Source organism: Exophiala xenobiotica, assembly GCF_000835505.1.
Source record: "Exophiala xenobiotica strain CBS 118157 unplaced genomic scaffold supercont1.3, whole genome shotgun sequence".
Taxonomy (NCBI): Eukaryota; Fungi; Ascomycota; class Eurotiomycetes; order Chaetothyriales; family Herpotrichiellaceae; genus Exophiala; species Exophiala xenobiotica.
Genome location: NW_013562492.1, coordinates 1,580,381 through 1,596,994, shown reverse-complemented (window position 1 = coordinate 1,596,994; position 16,614 = coordinate 1,580,381). Strand labels below are relative to the sequence as shown.

The 16,614-nt window shown below is 52.0% G+C and overlaps 7 protein-coding genes across 7 annotated transcripts; 4 read left to right on the top strand and 3 right to left on the bottom strand.

Annotated features, from left to right (window-relative positions):
- Window positions 1–875: 875 nt before the first annotated feature.
- Window positions 876–1,853, top strand: PV05_04789 (uncharacterized protein; the record flags this gene model as incomplete). The annotated part of the gene is made up of 1 exon (XM_013461236.1): window positions 876–1,853. The coding sequence occupies one exon, from the start codon at window positions 876–878 to the stop codon at window positions 1,851–1,853; it is 978 nt and encodes a 325-aa protein (XP_013316690.1).
- PV05_04788 (uncharacterized protein) lies at window positions 1,796–3,609 on the bottom strand (the record flags this gene model as incomplete). Its single annotated transcript, XM_013461235.1, has 2 exons — window positions 1,796–2,194; window positions 2,245–3,609. 2 exons carry the CDS (start codon window positions 3,607–3,609, stop codon window positions 1,877–1,879), a joined length of 1,683 nt encoding a protein of 560 aa, XP_013316689.1. The 3' UTR covers window positions 1,796–1,876.
- An 858-nt stretch (window positions 3,610–4,467) lies between these two features.
- On the top strand, window positions 4,468–5,194 carry PV05_04787 (uncharacterized protein; the record flags this gene model as incomplete). The annotated part of the gene is made up of 2 exons (XM_013461234.1): window positions 4,468–4,581; window positions 4,727–5,194. The coding sequence occupies 2 exons, from the start codon at window positions 4,468–4,470 to the stop codon at window positions 5,192–5,194; spliced, it is 582 nt and encodes a 193-aa protein (XP_013316688.1).
- A 154-nt stretch (window positions 5,195–5,348) lies between these two features.
- Window positions 5,349–7,064, bottom strand: PV05_04786 (uncharacterized protein). Its single transcript, XM_013461233.1, has 2 exons — window positions 6,591–7,064; window positions 5,349–6,506 (listed from the first exon to the last, which is right to left on the bottom strand). Exon 2 carries the CDS (start codon window positions 6,328–6,330, stop codon window positions 5,440–5,442), a length of 891 nt encoding a protein of 296 aa, XP_013316687.1. The 5' UTR covers window positions 6,331–6,506; window positions 6,591–7,064; the 3' UTR covers window positions 5,349–5,439.
- Window positions 7,044–9,071, bottom strand: PV05_04785 (uncharacterized protein). Its single transcript, XM_013461232.1, has 4 exons — window positions 8,387–9,071; window positions 8,162–8,337; window positions 8,007–8,110; window positions 7,044–7,954 (listed from the first exon to the last, which is right to left on the bottom strand). The coding sequence occupies exons 1-4, from the start codon at window positions 8,478–8,480 to the stop codon at window positions 7,498–7,500; spliced, it is 831 nt and encodes a 276-aa protein (XP_013316686.1). The 5' UTR covers window positions 8,481–9,071; the 3' UTR covers window positions 7,044–7,497.
- A 201-nt stretch (window positions 9,072–9,272) lies between these two features.
- On the top strand, window positions 9,273–11,240 carry PV05_04784 (uncharacterized protein). The gene has a single exon (XM_013461231.1). It carries the CDS (start codon window positions 9,754–9,756, stop codon window positions 10,825–10,827), a length of 1,074 nt encoding a protein of 357 aa, XP_013316685.1. The 5' UTR covers window positions 9,273–9,753; the 3' UTR covers window positions 10,828–11,240.
- A 429-nt stretch (window positions 11,241–11,669) lies between these two features.
- On the top strand, window positions 11,670–15,233 carry PV05_04783 (uncharacterized protein). Its single transcript, XM_013461230.1, has 5 exons — window positions 11,670–12,828; window positions 12,878–13,152; window positions 13,202–13,386; window positions 13,437–13,917; window positions 14,011–15,233. The coding sequence occupies exons 1-5, from the start codon at window positions 12,555–12,557 to the stop codon at window positions 14,563–14,565; spliced, it is 1,770 nt and encodes a 589-aa protein (XP_013316684.1). The 5' UTR covers window positions 11,670–12,554; the 3' UTR covers window positions 14,566–15,233.
- The last annotated feature ends 1,381 nt before the right edge of the window (window positions 15,234–16,614 follow it).

Below are 16,614 nucleotides of genomic sequence, written 5' to 3'. Positions count from 1 at the left end.
AGTGGGTTTTTGCTCATTGCCTGGCCATGAGTGATTTAGGCCGCCGTGTTCACTCCAATGATTGTCTGATCCGTTGCTTGCTAGTCCCGGCACATGCACATGTTCCCATGCGGATAGAGACGCTGATCCCAAGCGGTGCAGATCGTTGCTGTACAATGGATCCAAGTTGTCTCAGAAAGCGTAGTGTTATCGACACCTTTAACAGAACTGCCTCTAACGGCTCTTTGGAGGAGACGGACAAGATCGGGGTTCTCGAGGGGCATCGTGGGTGTCCAAGCTCCCTGTGCGCTGTCCCATGGCTCTGACGGTGGAGATCATGGTGGCAAGCCCAGAAGCCTTGTGTCCACAGCTCGGGCACATGTTCGCGTTACGTCGTTCAGAGTGTCAAAGAGGATCGATGTGGTACACGGTCACCTGTCCTGAAACCGTCGCTCGAGGCTTCACCTGCTACTTGGTCAACGTTGTCATCCCAGAGAGAACATGGTCCTGCAGCGTCATCGGGAATATTCCATGGTGTCTCTAGGAGTTAGCACAACCGTGCACGATAAGGAACTGCCGTGGAAAAGGAGGCTTCACCACCACGCGCCCGACATGGTACATGCTTGAGAGGACGGAGTACTGTGCACCTAGGTGCTGTGCATCGTGCTCACCGGCAGAATTGCCCTTTTGGTCACCGCGTCACGAACGCGTTGACGCGTCGAAGCTTGAATCGACACCAAATAGTGACGTCAAGACATCAGCCCAAAGTACCGTCAGTACAGAGGCACACAGCAAGACAGTAGTACTATGAGTACAACAATACTGTGGTAACAGGTAGTGTTTGAAATACTCTCGTTGTCATTAGCCTTGCCGTCGACATCCTTGCCGCCTCGAAGATGTCCAAACGCACTCTCGACACCTTCTTCATCCGGGCACCAAGCCCCAAAAAGCCCCGGGTCGACAGCTCTCCCATTGCCACAGCTGTATCTGCACCAACCAAGAGAACCAACCATGCGACATATCCTTGGCCCATAGTCCATTTTCCAGAGCACATAGCTGATGAAATCGAACTTCTCGTGACAGCGCAAGGCAAAGAGATCAAAGATCAACCGCATCTCGACCTGCTATACTTCCAGCCTTTCATCCCTAAAGCCATCGAGCGCGAAATCTTTGAGTTTCTCCGCGCCGAGCTCTTCTTCTATCGCGTCAAGTACACCATCAAGCGCTTCGGCAAGGAAACTCTCATCAACACCCCGCGCTTCACCAGCGTCTTCGGCATTGACGCGACAAGCCGCTTCGTGGACGACGGGGCCAGGATCGTTGAGGCATCTGACCCGTCCAAAACCGTTCGCAAGGATAAATATAAATGCAATCCGCGGCCCATCCCCGAATGCCTTGACTTTCTGCGCCGAGTGACCGAAGCGAACACCAATACCAAGTTCAATTTCTGCTTAGTCAACTATTACGCCTCGGGAAGCGACAGCATCTCGTTCCACAGCGACGACGAGCGCTTTCTCGGCACGGATCCGGCCATTGCCTCCTTCACACTGGGCGCGAAGCGTGACTTTCTGATGAAGCATAAACCCCCCAAAGAAGGTGAGCCTAAACTCGAGACCAAAGACATCAAGATACAGTTGGCCAGTGGCGACATGATCCTGATGCGTGGCCAAACCCAATCGAACTGGCTTCACAGCATCCCCAAGCGGAAAGGCGGCGAAGCTGACAAAGGGCGGATCAACATTACCCTGCGGCGAGCAATGATACCCGCCGGCACCGAGAACTATTACCGATACAATGTCGGTGAAGGTGATGTGTATAAATGGGACAAGTCCAAACGCGAGATGGCGCCTTGGTCGAAATCAACTGACTCGTGATACTACGTAGTAATCAAGACATTTCATTGCCTTTTCCGTTTCCCCTTGAAAACATCCAGGATCATCCTCGTGACCGACCTGTAAATAGTCTTGCCCTCGACAGTGTGGGTGTAGAATCCAAATGCCCCCAAGAAGGCAATCGACAGAACGGAAACAACCAAGAAACACAGCCAATATGTCTTCAGGCTATATATCTTTGCGATATCTCCAACCTGGATGGAAAAATATGCCGTCATCAGACTGATTGGAAGAAATAGAATGGTCGCCTTGGCCAGCAGTATTGTCGTTCGAGTGAGCCTTTCGACCGCTTGAGACTCTTTCAGGGTGACCAAATTGAAGTTCTGAAGTGCGTCAGCAAAATTGGCCGGAGACTGGCCCGAAAGAAACTTACCATGAACACCAGTGATTCTTTCTCCTTTAAGCACTCCTCGATCTCCGTCAGCGCGTATAACCTGATACGGTCAAGCAATCTTTCAAACCGAACGACTGCCGACAAGCTCAACTTGACGCTTAGACTGGAGTCCTCGTCGAGGATCGTGAGATGGCTCTGGTCCAACTGTGATGCAGGCGTCTCATGATACGTCTGGACGGTATGGAAGCGTCTAGGATCTGCAGGGGACATGGACATGATCTCCGCTTGCGTTACGGCCCGTTGGCGATGCAGTAAGCGAGACACGATCAGCTCATAACCCTGGTACATCAATTTGAGAACAGTCAACTGTCGTCCAACATCATGCACCTGCTGGATCAGAGACACATCTGCCGCTTCCAACATCTGCTCCCTCAGTTTCTCCAGATTCTTTCGGTAGGGATGTTCTTGGCGGGCGATAAGCCTATACGTTGATAGCCAGTCGTCAAAGAGGTAGTAGAACAAGAGGCTTGCTGCTTCGGTCTCCGAATAGCCCGTTCGGGATTTGGCTGAGTGCTCGTTCCACCGTACTCGGACCTTCATCAAGGCATCCTGCGCGTCATCCTGGTCATGTAACGAGGATAGATGCTTGAACACGTTGAGCACGTTGAACCGCGTCCGTTCAAGCGCTTCTGGCGTTGGCATGGTAGGCCGCTCAAAGACCGAGATGATGGTACCGTCATCACAGAGAAGTAAGGACGTCCAGATCCGTTGTCCAGATGGTTTGCTCTTGTGGGTGTTTTCGGCTCCGGGCAACAGGGCATTGTAGCCGACGTAGATGTAATGGCGGCCGAAATCGACCGAACAGAAATGCCACAGATCAGTGACGACGTTGCCAAAGTTCATACGATTCGAGCTGGCTGATCCGGCCGAGTCCGGCTGTGGTGTTCGCATAGGCCGAGTTGCACCTTTTTCGAGGTCGGTCAAGTGGGAGTCTTTCGTGGTGCCGGGTGTAGCTACAGCTCCATTTGAAATAGTCCCTGTCGAGGCGTTGCCTGTTGTCGAGGGTGCACTGGCCGTCGCAGGGAATAGTAGCCCTGTCAATCGTGGCGATAGGCCATACTTCTTTGCGACTGCTGTGATGGTGCGTTTCTGCAACGACGACGCCCAGAAATTCAGCCATACGGCTTGATGATCAGCACGATTCTCCCGCTGTAGCCACTTCAAAGCCTCGTCCTCTTTGACATCGACCGCGCAATTTGCTCCGTCACTATTGAACCGCACGATGAAGTTCTCGGTGCCTGACAACCTCAGTCTTGCGTCGCATCTACCGAATGAAATCTCATTATCGAGATCGAAGAGCTCATTTCTCGGGTGAGTAGTGGTAGTGGTAGCGTTGCCAGGCATGATGATGTAGGCTTAGATGGCGAAAATGACGGCGCTCGTGCTCATTAGTCCCCCAGGACAGACGATGCTCGAGGGTACAAACATGGTCGTGAAGAGCTGAAAAGGCAGACACATGGTCAGGTGCCTCCTCGTAAACCCGTCTCAGCCTCCTGGGCACCCGCAGATAGCTTCCCAGACATCAAGTGCAACCGGTGGAAAGATTTGGGGGCCATTGAGGCTGAAGGAAGCCCAATGAGCCTATGGCATTCATGCTTCAGGGGAATGATGGGGAGATGGGCCGGCCCTTCGGCCCTTGGTGGAGGGCGAGGGGGGGCCACTTGTCTCGGACCTCAAGCCACCAATTCTACCTAAATAAAGGTCAGATATGTGTTGGAATAATAGGCGATGATGGGCGCTTCCGCTACTCCTCGTACGAGGCTGCATCAAGTGTTCAGACAAGCTTATTGACCTTGTTGACTACCAAGGAATCTGCTCCCGCTGTGCTCTAAGTTAAGTTAACACCAGAGTTATTTAGACTCTCCAAGACTCCCCTTGCGCATCACCACAGGCATGGAATCTGCCGCTATTTCCCAAGACGCGTTCAGCCTCGTCCCTCAGCGCATGTTGATCTGTTTACATTATGAAACACCACCCACGCGCATCCCGACGTCAGGTCCTGAATGTATTGCAAGCATTATTCCATGGGTTTGCGCAACTCGATGAGGGTGATCACTATAATTGAGGTACAAGTATGTTACTGTCTGGAGGTAGCGGTTTCATTTCATCCTCCATATACTGGTACTACTACCTGCTGTCTAGGAGCAGGGGCTTCATCCTAATCCAGAACATACTACCTACGTAGTATATACCTTAGTTACTATGCCTATGGTCAAAAAAGCTCGACGCGTCACGGCCGCAGACAAGCGCCAGAAGGCAATACTCAAGAAGAAACTTACTGGGGAAGTCTACGACGAGAACAGACCCACACTATCCGTAAGCGATGCCGATGAATTGATAGCCTTCCAAGCACAATTCGGCAAAGAGGCACATGAGGAAGCAATGAGAATGGCCGGTCGACTTGAACCACAATCCACCACTAGTATATCCGCAACTGATTCCGATGATGGCAACGAGTCAGAAGTCTCCCAACGACGACAAACCAAAACCATCACCACCGAATCTCGACGCCCTGATAGCTCGAGCTCAACAACCACAAACCACCAGCAAGGAGCGAGAAGACATCCTAGATGTATCCCGCGCCTCCCAACCACGCACCACAAAGGAGCGCGAAGAAATCCTAAACGCCATCCTCCAGATCAGAACGTCCGACCGTCCCAACCACACCCGTCGCGAACAAGAACGCCTCACTGACATTACAGCATTCGTCAATTTCTTCAGCGGCTGGAAAACCACGCAGGAAGACATCGACAAATACTGCGGCTTTCACACTCGGACGTCGCGTGATGTCCGCAACAACCCACATCGACAGCCGCCGGGCGTCGAGCGTCGAGGGAGGAGACAACCTCGTCTATCTCAGGAAGAGCTTTCTCTCTTTGGCATCGACCCAGAAACCGCTCGCTTGAATTGGAATCTCAACGGAGTCTAAGCTCGAGACCGATGCTCGCTTGGAATATGAATCCCCATGGAATATTCCCGCTTCAAGCCAATCATGAGTGTCTTTCTGGCAAGCGATAACTACCGTACAAGGAAAATGATTGGAAAGGATGAGAAAGGAAGAATATTGGTCATTAATGCTACCTGTCAACGCTTGCTGTGTAAGAATTACCACTCCGGGGTGACGAAAAATCACCATCACATAATTTCCATGCCCAGTCTCTCCCAAGTTCAATCTCAGTTCTGCGCACCCTTGGAGCCTGGCGCTGGCCGAATTCTGCCAATGTACTTGTTCTCGATTTCATCCGCCTCCTGATCTGGCTCCGCTTCCATGAGCACATTTCCCTGTTTACTCGGCACCTTCAAGCTCCAGCTATTCCCTTGATTCTTGCCATCAAGCATGGGGCAACGCCAGGCCTTCAGATCTCGATTCCGAATTGATCGGTGAATTCGTTCGTTGGTTCGTTCCAATGGGAACGCCTTGCGATCTTCACTAAAGATTCCCCCAATATAATCAGTGATACTGTCATACAGCGAGTCCTTAGGGTCGTTTTCCGGTTGGTGTTTCAACGAGGTCCATTCGGTCATGGTATTTTTCTTCATCCGGTCCGGTAGAAGATAGTACTCGTCAGGGTCATCGGGACGCCGGGGGTCTTCGTCAGTGAACGCCAGCTTCTTGTCCTTGCTACATTGTGCAAGCATCCAAGCGAGACTGATGTCGGAACAAGCAGGGTCGTAGTGACCTCCGCCGACATCACTATGTACGCCGGAGAACCACAGTTGTTTCATGCCTTGCAGCCCTTTACCATCCGTCCTGACTTCGTACCCTTTGGGCCATTGCCACAGTGTCGGTTTGAAGGGAGTTCGCCGTTCGTCGAGACCAAGGGCATGGTAGCCATAGGCTACGCGGTTTGAAAGCTCCGCATTGTGGAATTCGAGAGACTCTCCTAACATCCCTTCGGCATGAAAGCCGACCGTCTCCCAAACGCCAACGATTTTGATGGCATTTTTAGCACTTTCGACCACTTGATTGCCAATCTTCTTTCGAAGTCCGTCTGAGAAATCGAAATCCGGCTTCCTACTGCCGTCTTTGCTAAATTCGTCGTAGACTTGGGGAAAGTAATCCATTCCTCGCTTTGTCAAGAGTCCCAGTTTGGTGACGATTCCTGCAATCGCTCGAGCGGTATAAGCGCCACGGGAGAAGCCAAAGAAGAAGATCTCATCACCAGGATTGGGGTCGTAGTTGTGAGCTAGGAAACCGTAGGCTGCGCGGATATTGGCTGAGAGACCAGCACCATATGCTCCTAGTCAAGTATTGACCGGTTAGTGTACACCCAAAGTAGATGTCAGAGGGAATGCGATTAGGACGCGGAATCAATGTGCCTTACCACCTCGATACTTGTCACCGATGCCGGTGCCAACACCGGGTTGATAATAGACAATCTGCTCAACTTCGCGTTCTTGGTCGTCTTTGTCGTTGATGATCGCGACTGGGCTTATAGCTCTCGAGAACCGGGCTATGTTGGTTGGATAATCGTTCTTGTTGCCAGACAAAATATTCTGCCATGTTCCTAGCTCAAACGGTCAGCACCAGACATATCGACGCGCAGATCTGAAAGCTGCTTGTCTACAAAACCCGAAAGGCTCGATCAGCACGCCTGGATCGGGACTTGGGCGAGGAAAGAATACCATCGCAGAGGACGATGAGGCGTTTGTAAGGAGCCGAAGGTGGCATCCTCTCAAGAAGCTGGTTTGCGTGACAAGACTAAGGATAGGTACTTATGGGATGCAAGTCTGCTTGGAGATGGGAAGAAGGGTGAAGTGAGATCAAACAAGTAGTACTGACAAGACCGCTCCTTCCCACAGCCCGTATATGAGCTCCTCCTCCATTTCAGCTGCCCAGCAGTGACTGACATGGATCATCAGGCTGGCTGAACATGCTTTCGTATCATTGGCTTCCAGGTCTTACTTGGAGGAGGGGTAGCCTCAGCTGTATACGAGACAATTGGAATCTGGACTTGTTGCCTGATGGCTTGGCGTTAAGGCGGACGAAGCAGCGTAAGATAGCATCTTTGGTGCAAGGTTATCCAATGTTTCGCTCGCGCAAAGAAAGGGAAAAAGCGCAGAGTGAGCTGGAACGACAGTTTGTTCTTCTGGGCTCGTCATCTCACAACGTGTGGGACGGAATATCTTTGACCCGAAGTTTGGCGAGGAGCATCGTGTTCAGCTGAAGCAATAGTCATCCCGCAGCGTATTCCTCCAAGGTAAGCATCGTCAGAGATACTACAACAAGCTTTACTGGCTGAACCATCTTTTCACCGCCCAAGCTACCAGGACAATACCGACGAATTGAGCCAACTTCATCCCGAGCATCTTAGCTTGTGCCCGACTGTACGCTTCAATTCTCTCGTGGAGATCTGCTTTTTCATTGCCTCGCGGAAATGGGGCATCACGGACTTCCTTGCCGAGGAATTTGCAAAGGGGCTCCCATCCATCCTGGACTTGATACTCTAAAAGCCTGTCTTTGGGCACCAGCTTCCTGATCTGCGCATAGTGCTGTCTGTACACTTCCTTTGCAGCACTCGTATCGATGCCATTTGGAGCGTGTGGATTGATATGGAAGAAATCCTCGAGTACCATTTTCCACACTGGCTGGCCATATTTGAAAGGCGAGTTCATGGCCCATGTGATAAACCCAGTGATCCTGCCGGGGAGGGAATAAAACGGGGCGACGGCGGCTTCGGTGAATGATCTATTCAGGGCGCCACGTCAGCATTGATATGGATGGACGACGGAGCTCGTACTTGTGCCATGAGTCGACGTCTCGGTTCGTGAGGATGACTTTGGCCTCTGGATAAGCTTCTATGAGCTCTGGGCCGAAGCACATAGCAGGGGCGTCCGTTACAGCCTGTCGTAATCAGTGATGGCTCTCGACGGCATCAGCAGATCAAAAGTCAACCTGACAATGTCCCAGGAGCTGATCCCAATCATGACGGTTGAATGGCTTTCCTTTCCCTTTGAACTTTGCGTTACAGGCCTCTAACCACATCTGACTGTCGAGTGGTGTCTCGAAGGCGCTAGCAAAACCATGATACGTTTCGTGGTAGCCAAGTTGTTGCAAGGCTCTGCGCATTGCTCCCGGAAATCAGCGCTGTGGAACTTCTAACAGCTTGAGTTGGCTCACATTCAGTTCCTGTTCGGCCTGCTCCGAGGCAAAGTACCTGCATAGGTACAACCCGGTGGCATTTACGTCGATCGATAAATTTGATCTCGACCATGGCGGCAGTGAGCTGACTGAGCTGGGGTCAACGCGTGGCTCCAAATTGGATGATGGCTGATTCTCCTGGCTGTTTGGGTCTTCGGCAAAGAAGGTTATGTTCATACCGAACTGGATTCAGGGTTTACCATCTTTGGACGGTTACCGAAATGGCCGCTGGTGGGCAGACACATCTCCGCAAGGCAACCTGCAATGACAATCCTCAAATCGGTGGACACATTAAGGGTGCGACGCAGAAGTCATGTTCCATCATGCCTGGCAGCCAATGATTACCAGGCACCTACCAGGCGACTTAGTTGGGGTTGCAGCATTGCTGCATACATGTTTCGGTAGATGAGCCATAAATCGTCAGTGGTCCGTCGACTTGATCCGAGCAACTCAGTTGTCGTCTCGTCGTTCCACTTGAATCTGATTATGTCATCAAACACATCTCTGAAAGTGTTTACCACAGTACTCCGTAGGACAGAAGAACACATACGGTCGAGCGGAGACTCCTCAGTGACTGGGAAGACCATTAAGGGTGTTTATCAAAGCCTGAATCCCTACCCACGAAGGCCTGTTCGATTCCCACAGAATCACTGCCTGGTGGTTACGCAGGGTGGCCATGCAGTGCAATGTTTGGGGCAAAATGACTAATAAAGAGGATCCAAATGTCTGGTGGAGTGGCAGCCCAGGTGAGTGGCATGGTGGCATACTCAATTTCGCCGTTCGAAGCCCCATCCAGATCTGGTTTTACAGAAAGGCGCGTGACATGTTGACCTTTTTCCATCGCGGCCGTGGTCGGGAGAGAGATCTGGCGTCTCTTGGACGAAGTGGTGCGACCTAATATAAATTAATGATCATCTATTATTTGTGCACTGGACACCTGCTGGCCATGTTTGTGAAAGGTGTTGGCTCTCTGCTTCTCGGTTGCTGCTCCGTGCTTCGCTCATCATCAGTGCTACAGCCACCCAGACAGCTACAATTAGCCAAAAGTCAAAGCTGATCCCTCCGCCTCGCCTCACGACAGTTGACCCTGCAGCTGCGGCAAACATCAAACGTCTTATTCCATCCTTGACAGGTTTCCCGAATCCTGTCTCCCAGCACTCGTACATAACAGCACGAAGAAAGCACTCTGCATCGTTGCTACTGGAGCACAGTCCCCGCCTTGACGCGCGCCCGACCATGTGGCAGCCTACCTGCCAGCCACGAACCAGACACACAGCTTCAGCCTTATCTGCGCTCATGATCGAAGTAGGGTGAACAAGAGGAAGAGATTTAAAAAATACTAAATCATGAGCCAGCCTGAAGGGCAACCAGGCCAGAAAGAGCAGGAAGCATGTACACAGCCCACGCCGGAGCTCCCTGCACCTCCACAGCCTGAGAACGACAAAGGCATCTTTCCTCCAGCTAAGAGCCCTTCTCCGGAAGGTCTAGATGGCATCACGCCCGAGAATGTCGACATCTTCAAGCTTGAGGCCGTGCAAGCTTTGAAGCTGCTATGCCGCAGCGTCGACTCTCTGGTCCAACTGACCGGCGACGTTCCTCCTACACCTCCGGCACGTAGCCGGGGAGCTTCTCCGGCACGTCCATTGTCCAAGCTACGCGAGTCGAGTACGCCGGGCACCCCGACCCCTACAACGAAGAAAGAGAACTTCCACGGGCTGCGAGCGCCGGGCCAGCAGGAGCAAGAACACATTGACGGAGTAGTTTTTGTGAAGACGCCGATCGGTTCGCCTGAAGCACAAGCACATGAGCCTATGTCGGCTGCAAATATCATTGGCGCTCATGCGCAACCCATCTATCTCCAGCATGGAGCTCTGGCACGGAAATTCTACTCGAAACGCCCTCCGCCAATCTCGACCGAAGACTACCTCATGCGCATGCACAAATACTGCCCGCTGTCGACTGCCGTTTATCTGGCTTCCTCGGTGTACATTACGCGGCTGGCGGTGCATGAGAAGATCGTACCAGTGACACCACGAAATGTACACCGTTTGCTTCTGGCATGCCTGAGAGTAGCCATGAAGGCACTGGAAGATCTCTGCTGGCCTCACGCCCGCTTTAGCAAGGTTGGCGGCGTCTCCGAAGGCGAGCTAGGTCGACTCGAGATCACCTTCTGCTATCTGATGGATTTCGGTTTGAAGGTGGACTCAACCATGTTGCAGAAAGAAGCCGAACTCCTCTGTCGTCGGACACGCTTTGACGCATTGTTTCTCAACAATCCTGTAACATCACTGGACCTGAAGCTGCCGGACGACGGCGAGAGAAAGGCGAGGACGACAGAGAAAAGGAAGGCAAGCAGCACTTTGCCCAGCAGGCCGGTCATTCAAGTCGGGGCAGGCATAGAAGTCATGGGTCAGTCCTGAGCGACGTCATACACTTGGTGTGACCTGATACCACACCTGAGAAGCAAGTCTGAAATTTTGTGGTGTTGAGCAGAAGGACACGATGTTGCTGCAAGGTACAGATACATTGGCGCAGCTTCTCGGACCTGCTTTTGGGGCGATCAGTGGGACTGTGTGAACGAATTGACAGCAAGCGAGATGGCGATCTATGAATGTTACACTGCGAGTCTGCGAGCATATGGAGTATCATAGTGCTTATGGTATATCGGACGATTATGATAGGCGTTCAGCTTCAATCTTCACCCTGAGATGCAGGATATTTAATACGACCTTCTTTTTTATATATTTCGTGGGTCTATCTGATTCAAGGTTGCTTTCATTCTAGGCTGGGAGTACTCAACATCATCCGCGGCGCTTGGAGGAATAAAAAATATGAGCCGCCATCGATTGACCATCGTGACCATTTGTGCGAGTTTTGCCTCGGCAGGGCAGATGTGCTTGGGCCCCGCCATCATCCGCCGTCATCCGCCTACGGAGAACAGTGCGAGTGTGCTACAGTAAGTTACAGCAGCGCAGCGAGGCTGGTGCAGGCCAAGATTGTGTGCCCTGTGGCGCCTTCCAAGACACCCGAAGCACAAGCCGGGAAAGTGCTTGGAGCCTCTAATAAGCCTTCATCGGAGCTTCTTCTACTGTCCAGTGGGACTAGGCATACCCAGATATCAACGTCGATGAATTACCATACTAAAGAGCTTGTGCGATTCTGATGCGTGACCTGTAATGTTCAGCGGCACAAGAAGACGGTTTGTTCTAGAAGACCATTAGATTGATTTCCCATCGTGTCAATTTTTACGCGTCTTGGTGGAGTTGGCCTCATTTCCTTCCCACTTCCCACCCGCCACCATGAAGGCATTCACTTGCATCCAACTCGTCAAGCCGGGCATAATCTACCCTCTGCTTACAGTTTTCGTGGTATTCTGACCAGAGACAGCAGACGAAGAACATCGGTGTGAGTAACCGATGCCAGCCATTTAGATCACTGCCATTGCTAGTCAGCAATTGCCGAACCGTGGGTGAAAATCATTCCATATGATGCCGACGATACTACCTTGCCCTCTTACCTCCACCCAAGCTAATTCCTACACGGATCCTAGTATGGGCGATTCCAACCACTCGACAATGACGATAAAATGGAGACACAAGAACGACCTGAATTTTTCCTCCTCTTGACTGGTCCCGTCTGAATGTCAACCATCTCCTGGATAGGGTGGAGATGCAAGCCGGTCAATCTCTGCCCGCGTGACAGCAGATCAATCTAACAGTACGCAAAAGTGTACCTACTTTCCATCTGATTTTCTTCCCGTGGCTCTGGTGCAGTAGCAAATCCTTTCGACCTTTCCCCAAATCTACACCGTCAGACGCACCGAGGTCGGTTCCCTGCCCTGTGCAGATAAAGCCCGTCAAATTCTCCGTGGGGTCCCCAGTCGCAAAGATATAAAGAGCAGCTGGGCAGACGACCAGCGCGGGGACGCTTTCCCACTACCACCTCATTTCATTGTTTCGGGCCTGGCACCCTAACAGACCTTTTCTGCGATTGGGCTCGGCGCATCGCACGTCCAGCACGTGGGGCCCTGCGATTCTCGTAGTCTTGGGCCTCTGGTCGCTCATCGATAACTTTTTCAAATTTCAGCGGCCCATAGGGTCGGACAACCCACCAATATCAACGGACGAGAAGAAGGATAGCCACAAGCATGGCTGAGAAGGCGATCGAAGAGGACACCATTGCTCGTGGGCCGTCCAAAGGCACCCCAGAAAACCCACTCCATTTTCCGGAAAAGGACCACCTCCCTCACACTAGACATGTGGACGAGGTGGTTGCCAATGCCTCCAGGGCCACCGAGAAGGAGCACAACATGAGCTTGTGGCAGGGTATCAAATTGTATCCCAAGGCTGTGGGCTGGAGCATGTTGATCTCAACCTGTATCGCTATGGAGGGATACGACGTATGTCTGCTGAGCAATTTCTGTACGTCCTAGCCCCTTGTTGTCGCGCTGGAAGCCTTCTGACGATTCAGACGCCTTCCCACAATTTCAGAGAAAGTATGGCGAACAGCTTCCGGATGGCAGCTGGCAAATACCTGCACCTTGGCAATCAGGTCTCAGCAACGGTGCCAATGTGGGTGAAATTATCGGACTATTCATCAATGGTTGGGTATCAGAACGCTTCGGTTATCGCTACACAGTCATGACATGTCTGATGTTGATCGTCGTCTTTACGGCAGTCTTCTTCACTGCGCAGACAGTAGTCGCATTGCAAGTCGCAGAAATCTTGTGTGGCATTCCGTGGGGTGTAAGTTCTTTAGCCTTCCGATAACGTCCAAAATCTGACAGAGTGTCAGATTTTTCAAACGCTCACCATCACCTATGCCAGCGAAGTCTGCCCCGTTGCTCTCAGAGGATACTTGACCACCTATGTCAACTTTTGCTGGGGACTAGGGCAAGTTATCGGCATTGGAGTCATCAAATCCATGCTTCCTCGACAAGATCAATGGTCGTATCGCATCCCGTACGCGCTGCAGTGGATGTATGTCTTCTCTGCTATCTATTCGCCATGATTCGCTAATTCCTGTGCAGGTGGCCGGTTCCGCTCTTTATCGGCATCTTACTCGCCCCAGAAAGTCCATGGTGGCTTGTTCGAAAAGGTCGGCTCGAAGATGCTAAGAAAGCGTTGCTCCGTCTGACCTCTCTGAACCGGGAGACCAACTTCGATGCTGACGAGACAATCGACATGATGGTCCACACCACGGCTCTTGAGGAGAAAATCACCAGAGGCGCTTCCTACTTGGATTGTTTCAGGGGCACAGATCTTCGACGAACTGAAATTGTGTGCATGGTGTGGGCGATTCAAAACCTGTCAGGCAATTCGTTCTCGGGCTACTCGACCTATTTCCTCGAACAAGCCGGTCTGGACCCTTCCACATCATACGACTTCGCCCTTGGGCAGTACGGAATCAACATGGCTGGCGTGTTTGGCGCGTGGTTCCTCATGACCTGTGGTATCGGCAGACGATCACTTTATCTGTATGGCCTTTGCGGACTGTTTTCCATGCTTCTCGTAAGTATCCTTCTCCAAAAAGCTGTGTCATTCAGGCACGAGTCTTAGCCTTTATTCCTGTCATTGCCGGTACAGCTCTCTGACGATTTGCAGATCCTAGGCTTTCTCGGTCTTGTCCCCGACGCGCACAGGAAGGAAGCTTCTCTTGCCACAGGATCCATCATGCTGGTGTGGGCGTTGTGCTATCAGCTGTCCGTCGGAACTGTCTGCTATTCCCTGGTCGCCGAACTCTCCACTCGCCGCCTGCAGATCAAGACTGTTGTCTTGGGTCGAAACTGTTACAACATCGTTGGCATCGTCTGCTCCGTGCTAACCCCGTACATGCTTAATCCGGGCGAATGGAACTGGCAAAATTATGCCGGGTTCTTCTGGGCCGGGATTTGTTTCCTCTGCATCATTTACACCTACTTCCGCCTGCCCGAGCCGGCCGGCCGCACATTCGCAGAACTGGATTTGCTATTCGAACGAGGCGTCAGCGCAAGGAAATTTGCCAGCACCCAGGTCGATGTTTTCGATGCGGTTACGGTCCAAGAAACTGTTGAGGGCACTGGAACGATGAGAGCTTACGAGCAGAGGCGCAGCAGTCTCTTGCAAGGTGAGGAAACCGCATTGCCTCCGAGATCGCTCCCTCGAGAAGCATTCTCTTGAGAAACATCCTCCAAGGGGCGTCTGCCGGGCACGACGGCTGTGGTTCATCTCAAGTTCTTGATTTTACGTTCTACAAGAAAACTTCCAACGGCAAAACAGCGATGAGATTATGCCATGCGATGACTATGCAGCCAGCTTCCAGCCAAAAAGCTCAATCTGCTATAAGGCCACATATGGATCCGCTGCGCTGAGACTCAGCAGCCGAGAATGTTTCATCGCATACAGTATATCAGTATAAATAAGACAACAGGGAATATCGGATGACAAATTTCGCACACTGAGATGCAATGTGGAAATTGAATTTCACGCGCATCTTCCTTTCACTCAGTCACATCGGTTGACAGTGCACCAGCCTGCCTCACACGCACGTCCTCGACAAGATCGAATGGCTTTCGTCAAGTCCCTTCAATTGCAGACTTCAAGCCTTGAACATGACTCACTGTACATTTCTTGCCGAGTCGCTCGATCTCGAAACACCAGTGTCTCAGAGTCTCTATGGTATCGCAGTGCTCGACTTCCGCGCCATTCAATTTGCTGCCTTTCCTTCGCCGTGATCGCGGCTTTCCCGAGAATCTGTTGTTGCGTGCTCCGCTTAACTATCATTCAAGAGTGTCACCGTCTTCTATGGAAACCTTAGGGCTCATCGCCATTCCGAGCCAGATGCTGCCCATTGTTTCAGATGAATGACATTGCGAAGGCGCTGGTGTCCGAAGCTTCACCGATCTCCAGAATCTCTCAAACCTCTTGAATATATATATCCATCTCCTCCCCATCATTTTCTCCTGCTTCCGTTCTGCATTTGGTGTGCTAGTGTTGGTGGCTGGGCCTTCTGGCTTGCAGTCTCAATTGCTTCATTTCATTTTATATATATCTATTCCCATCTCACACTTCCAACCCGAGGAAATGGTGCAACAGACGCACCCTTACACCACTCTGCGCCAGCGCCAGCGCGCCAGCTCAGGCTTTCTCCTGGTGTTTCTCCTATGGTCGACAACACCAATGCCAAACAGAGAAGGACGCATCCAAGGTGGCTGCTTCCGTGGCCATGAAGACGGCCCCGCGTAGATCTTCAAACATTGTCGCGGCGCAGCGCTTCAAGCAAGCCAGCCATCTGATCTTGACGGCAGCTTATACTTCTCAACCTACCACTATTCAGGCATACCTTCGGAGATTGGCTCGGGTGTACCCCACGGCCACGGTGGTTGACAGGGAGGTATGCTCGTACGGTCGCAAGCAGCGCGTCTGGGAGCTCGGTGCCAGCAACGACTGTGTACGGTCAGGCTGTCAAGACGTGCGCGGACTAAGTACGACAGTCTGGCAGCATCTGTCTCATGGGCGACTCAACCGTCCGGCAATCCAGAGAAAACTGCCGCATATCGCGACATACGGGGATTATCGCGGCGGAAGCAGCTACCTCTTATGACCGACCTAAGAAGGCGACTGGCGCGGGGAGAGGTTGGCTGGCATTGTTGTGTGGTTTTTATCCGGGACAACAAAGTGAGTTTGAATGGCATGCTTCATCTTATCGAGACCCGTTGGCGACGTACGTCTTATGGCAGCATGACTGACTTCTCCTAGTTCTATATATACGACCCTCCGTCGAAGCACCGCCACACACGCCGCTGAGGTGATCCGACTGTCTCGGCATACGTCCGGACAAGAAGCTCTACCGGTGCCTGATGGAGCACAAGGGATACTCGATCGTTCAGGTCAGGATCGGCGGCGGCGGGAACGCCGACATGAGCCTCCCTCTGAACCTGGATTGGCCCGGTTCAACGCAATCGAACAGTGGAAAGCAGGTGTGCTGCCTTGTTCGAGGTACACCTCAGGCGCTGCAGCTGGTCTTTCGGCCAATTAAGTATACTGCAAAACAATCGAAGCAAACAACTCAGCACCCCTCACAGTCAGCACTATCACTGATCTCTCTCGATCGCCTGCATTTCGAATCAAGTGTGGGAGTCGTGTCGTTACACGGGGTGGCCCTGTTGCTACGTCACGAGTCGTTGACCAGCATGTGCGATAATCTCAATCAGCATACTCCAGCACCTC

What these genes read in the sequence shown, in the direction of transcription:
- PV05_04786 (XM_013461233.1), bottom strand. Translation starts at nt 6,330, where the DNA reads ATGGATTACTTTCCCCAAGTCTACGACGAATTTAGCAAAGACGGCAGT.
- PV05_04783 (XM_013461230.1), top strand. Translation starts at nt 12,555, where the DNA reads ATGGCTGAGAAGGCGATCGAAGAGGACACCATTGCTCGTGGGCCGTCC. An exon ending in ATGTCTGCTGAGCAATTTCT is followed by an intron (nt 12,829 to 12,877) that starts GTACGTCCTAGC and finishes CTGACGATTCAG; the next exon opens with ACGCCTTCCCACAATTTCAG. An exon ending in CCGTACGCGCTGCAGTGGAT is followed by an intron (nt 13,387 to 13,436) that starts GTATGTCTTCTC and finishes ATTCCTGTGCAG; the next exon opens with GTGGCCGGTTCCGCTCTTTA.
- PV05_04784 (XM_013461231.1), top strand. Translation starts at nt 9,754, where the DNA reads ATGAGCCAGCCTGAAGGGCAACCAGGCCAGAAAGAGCAGGAAGCATGT.
- PV05_04785 (XM_013461232.1), bottom strand. Translation starts at nt 8,480, where the DNA reads ATGGTCGAGATCAAATTTATCGATCGACGTAAATGCCACCGGGTTGTA. An exon ending in AGGCCGAACAGGAACTGAAT is followed by an intron (nt 8,338 to 8,386) that starts GTGAGCCAACTC and finishes GATTTCCGGGAG; the next exon opens with CAATGCGCAGAGCCTTGCAA. An exon ending in GACGTCGACTCATGGCACAA is followed by an intron (nt 7,955 to 8,006) that starts GTACGAGCTCCG and finishes CGCCCTGAATAG; the next exon opens with ATCATTCACCGAAGCCGCCG.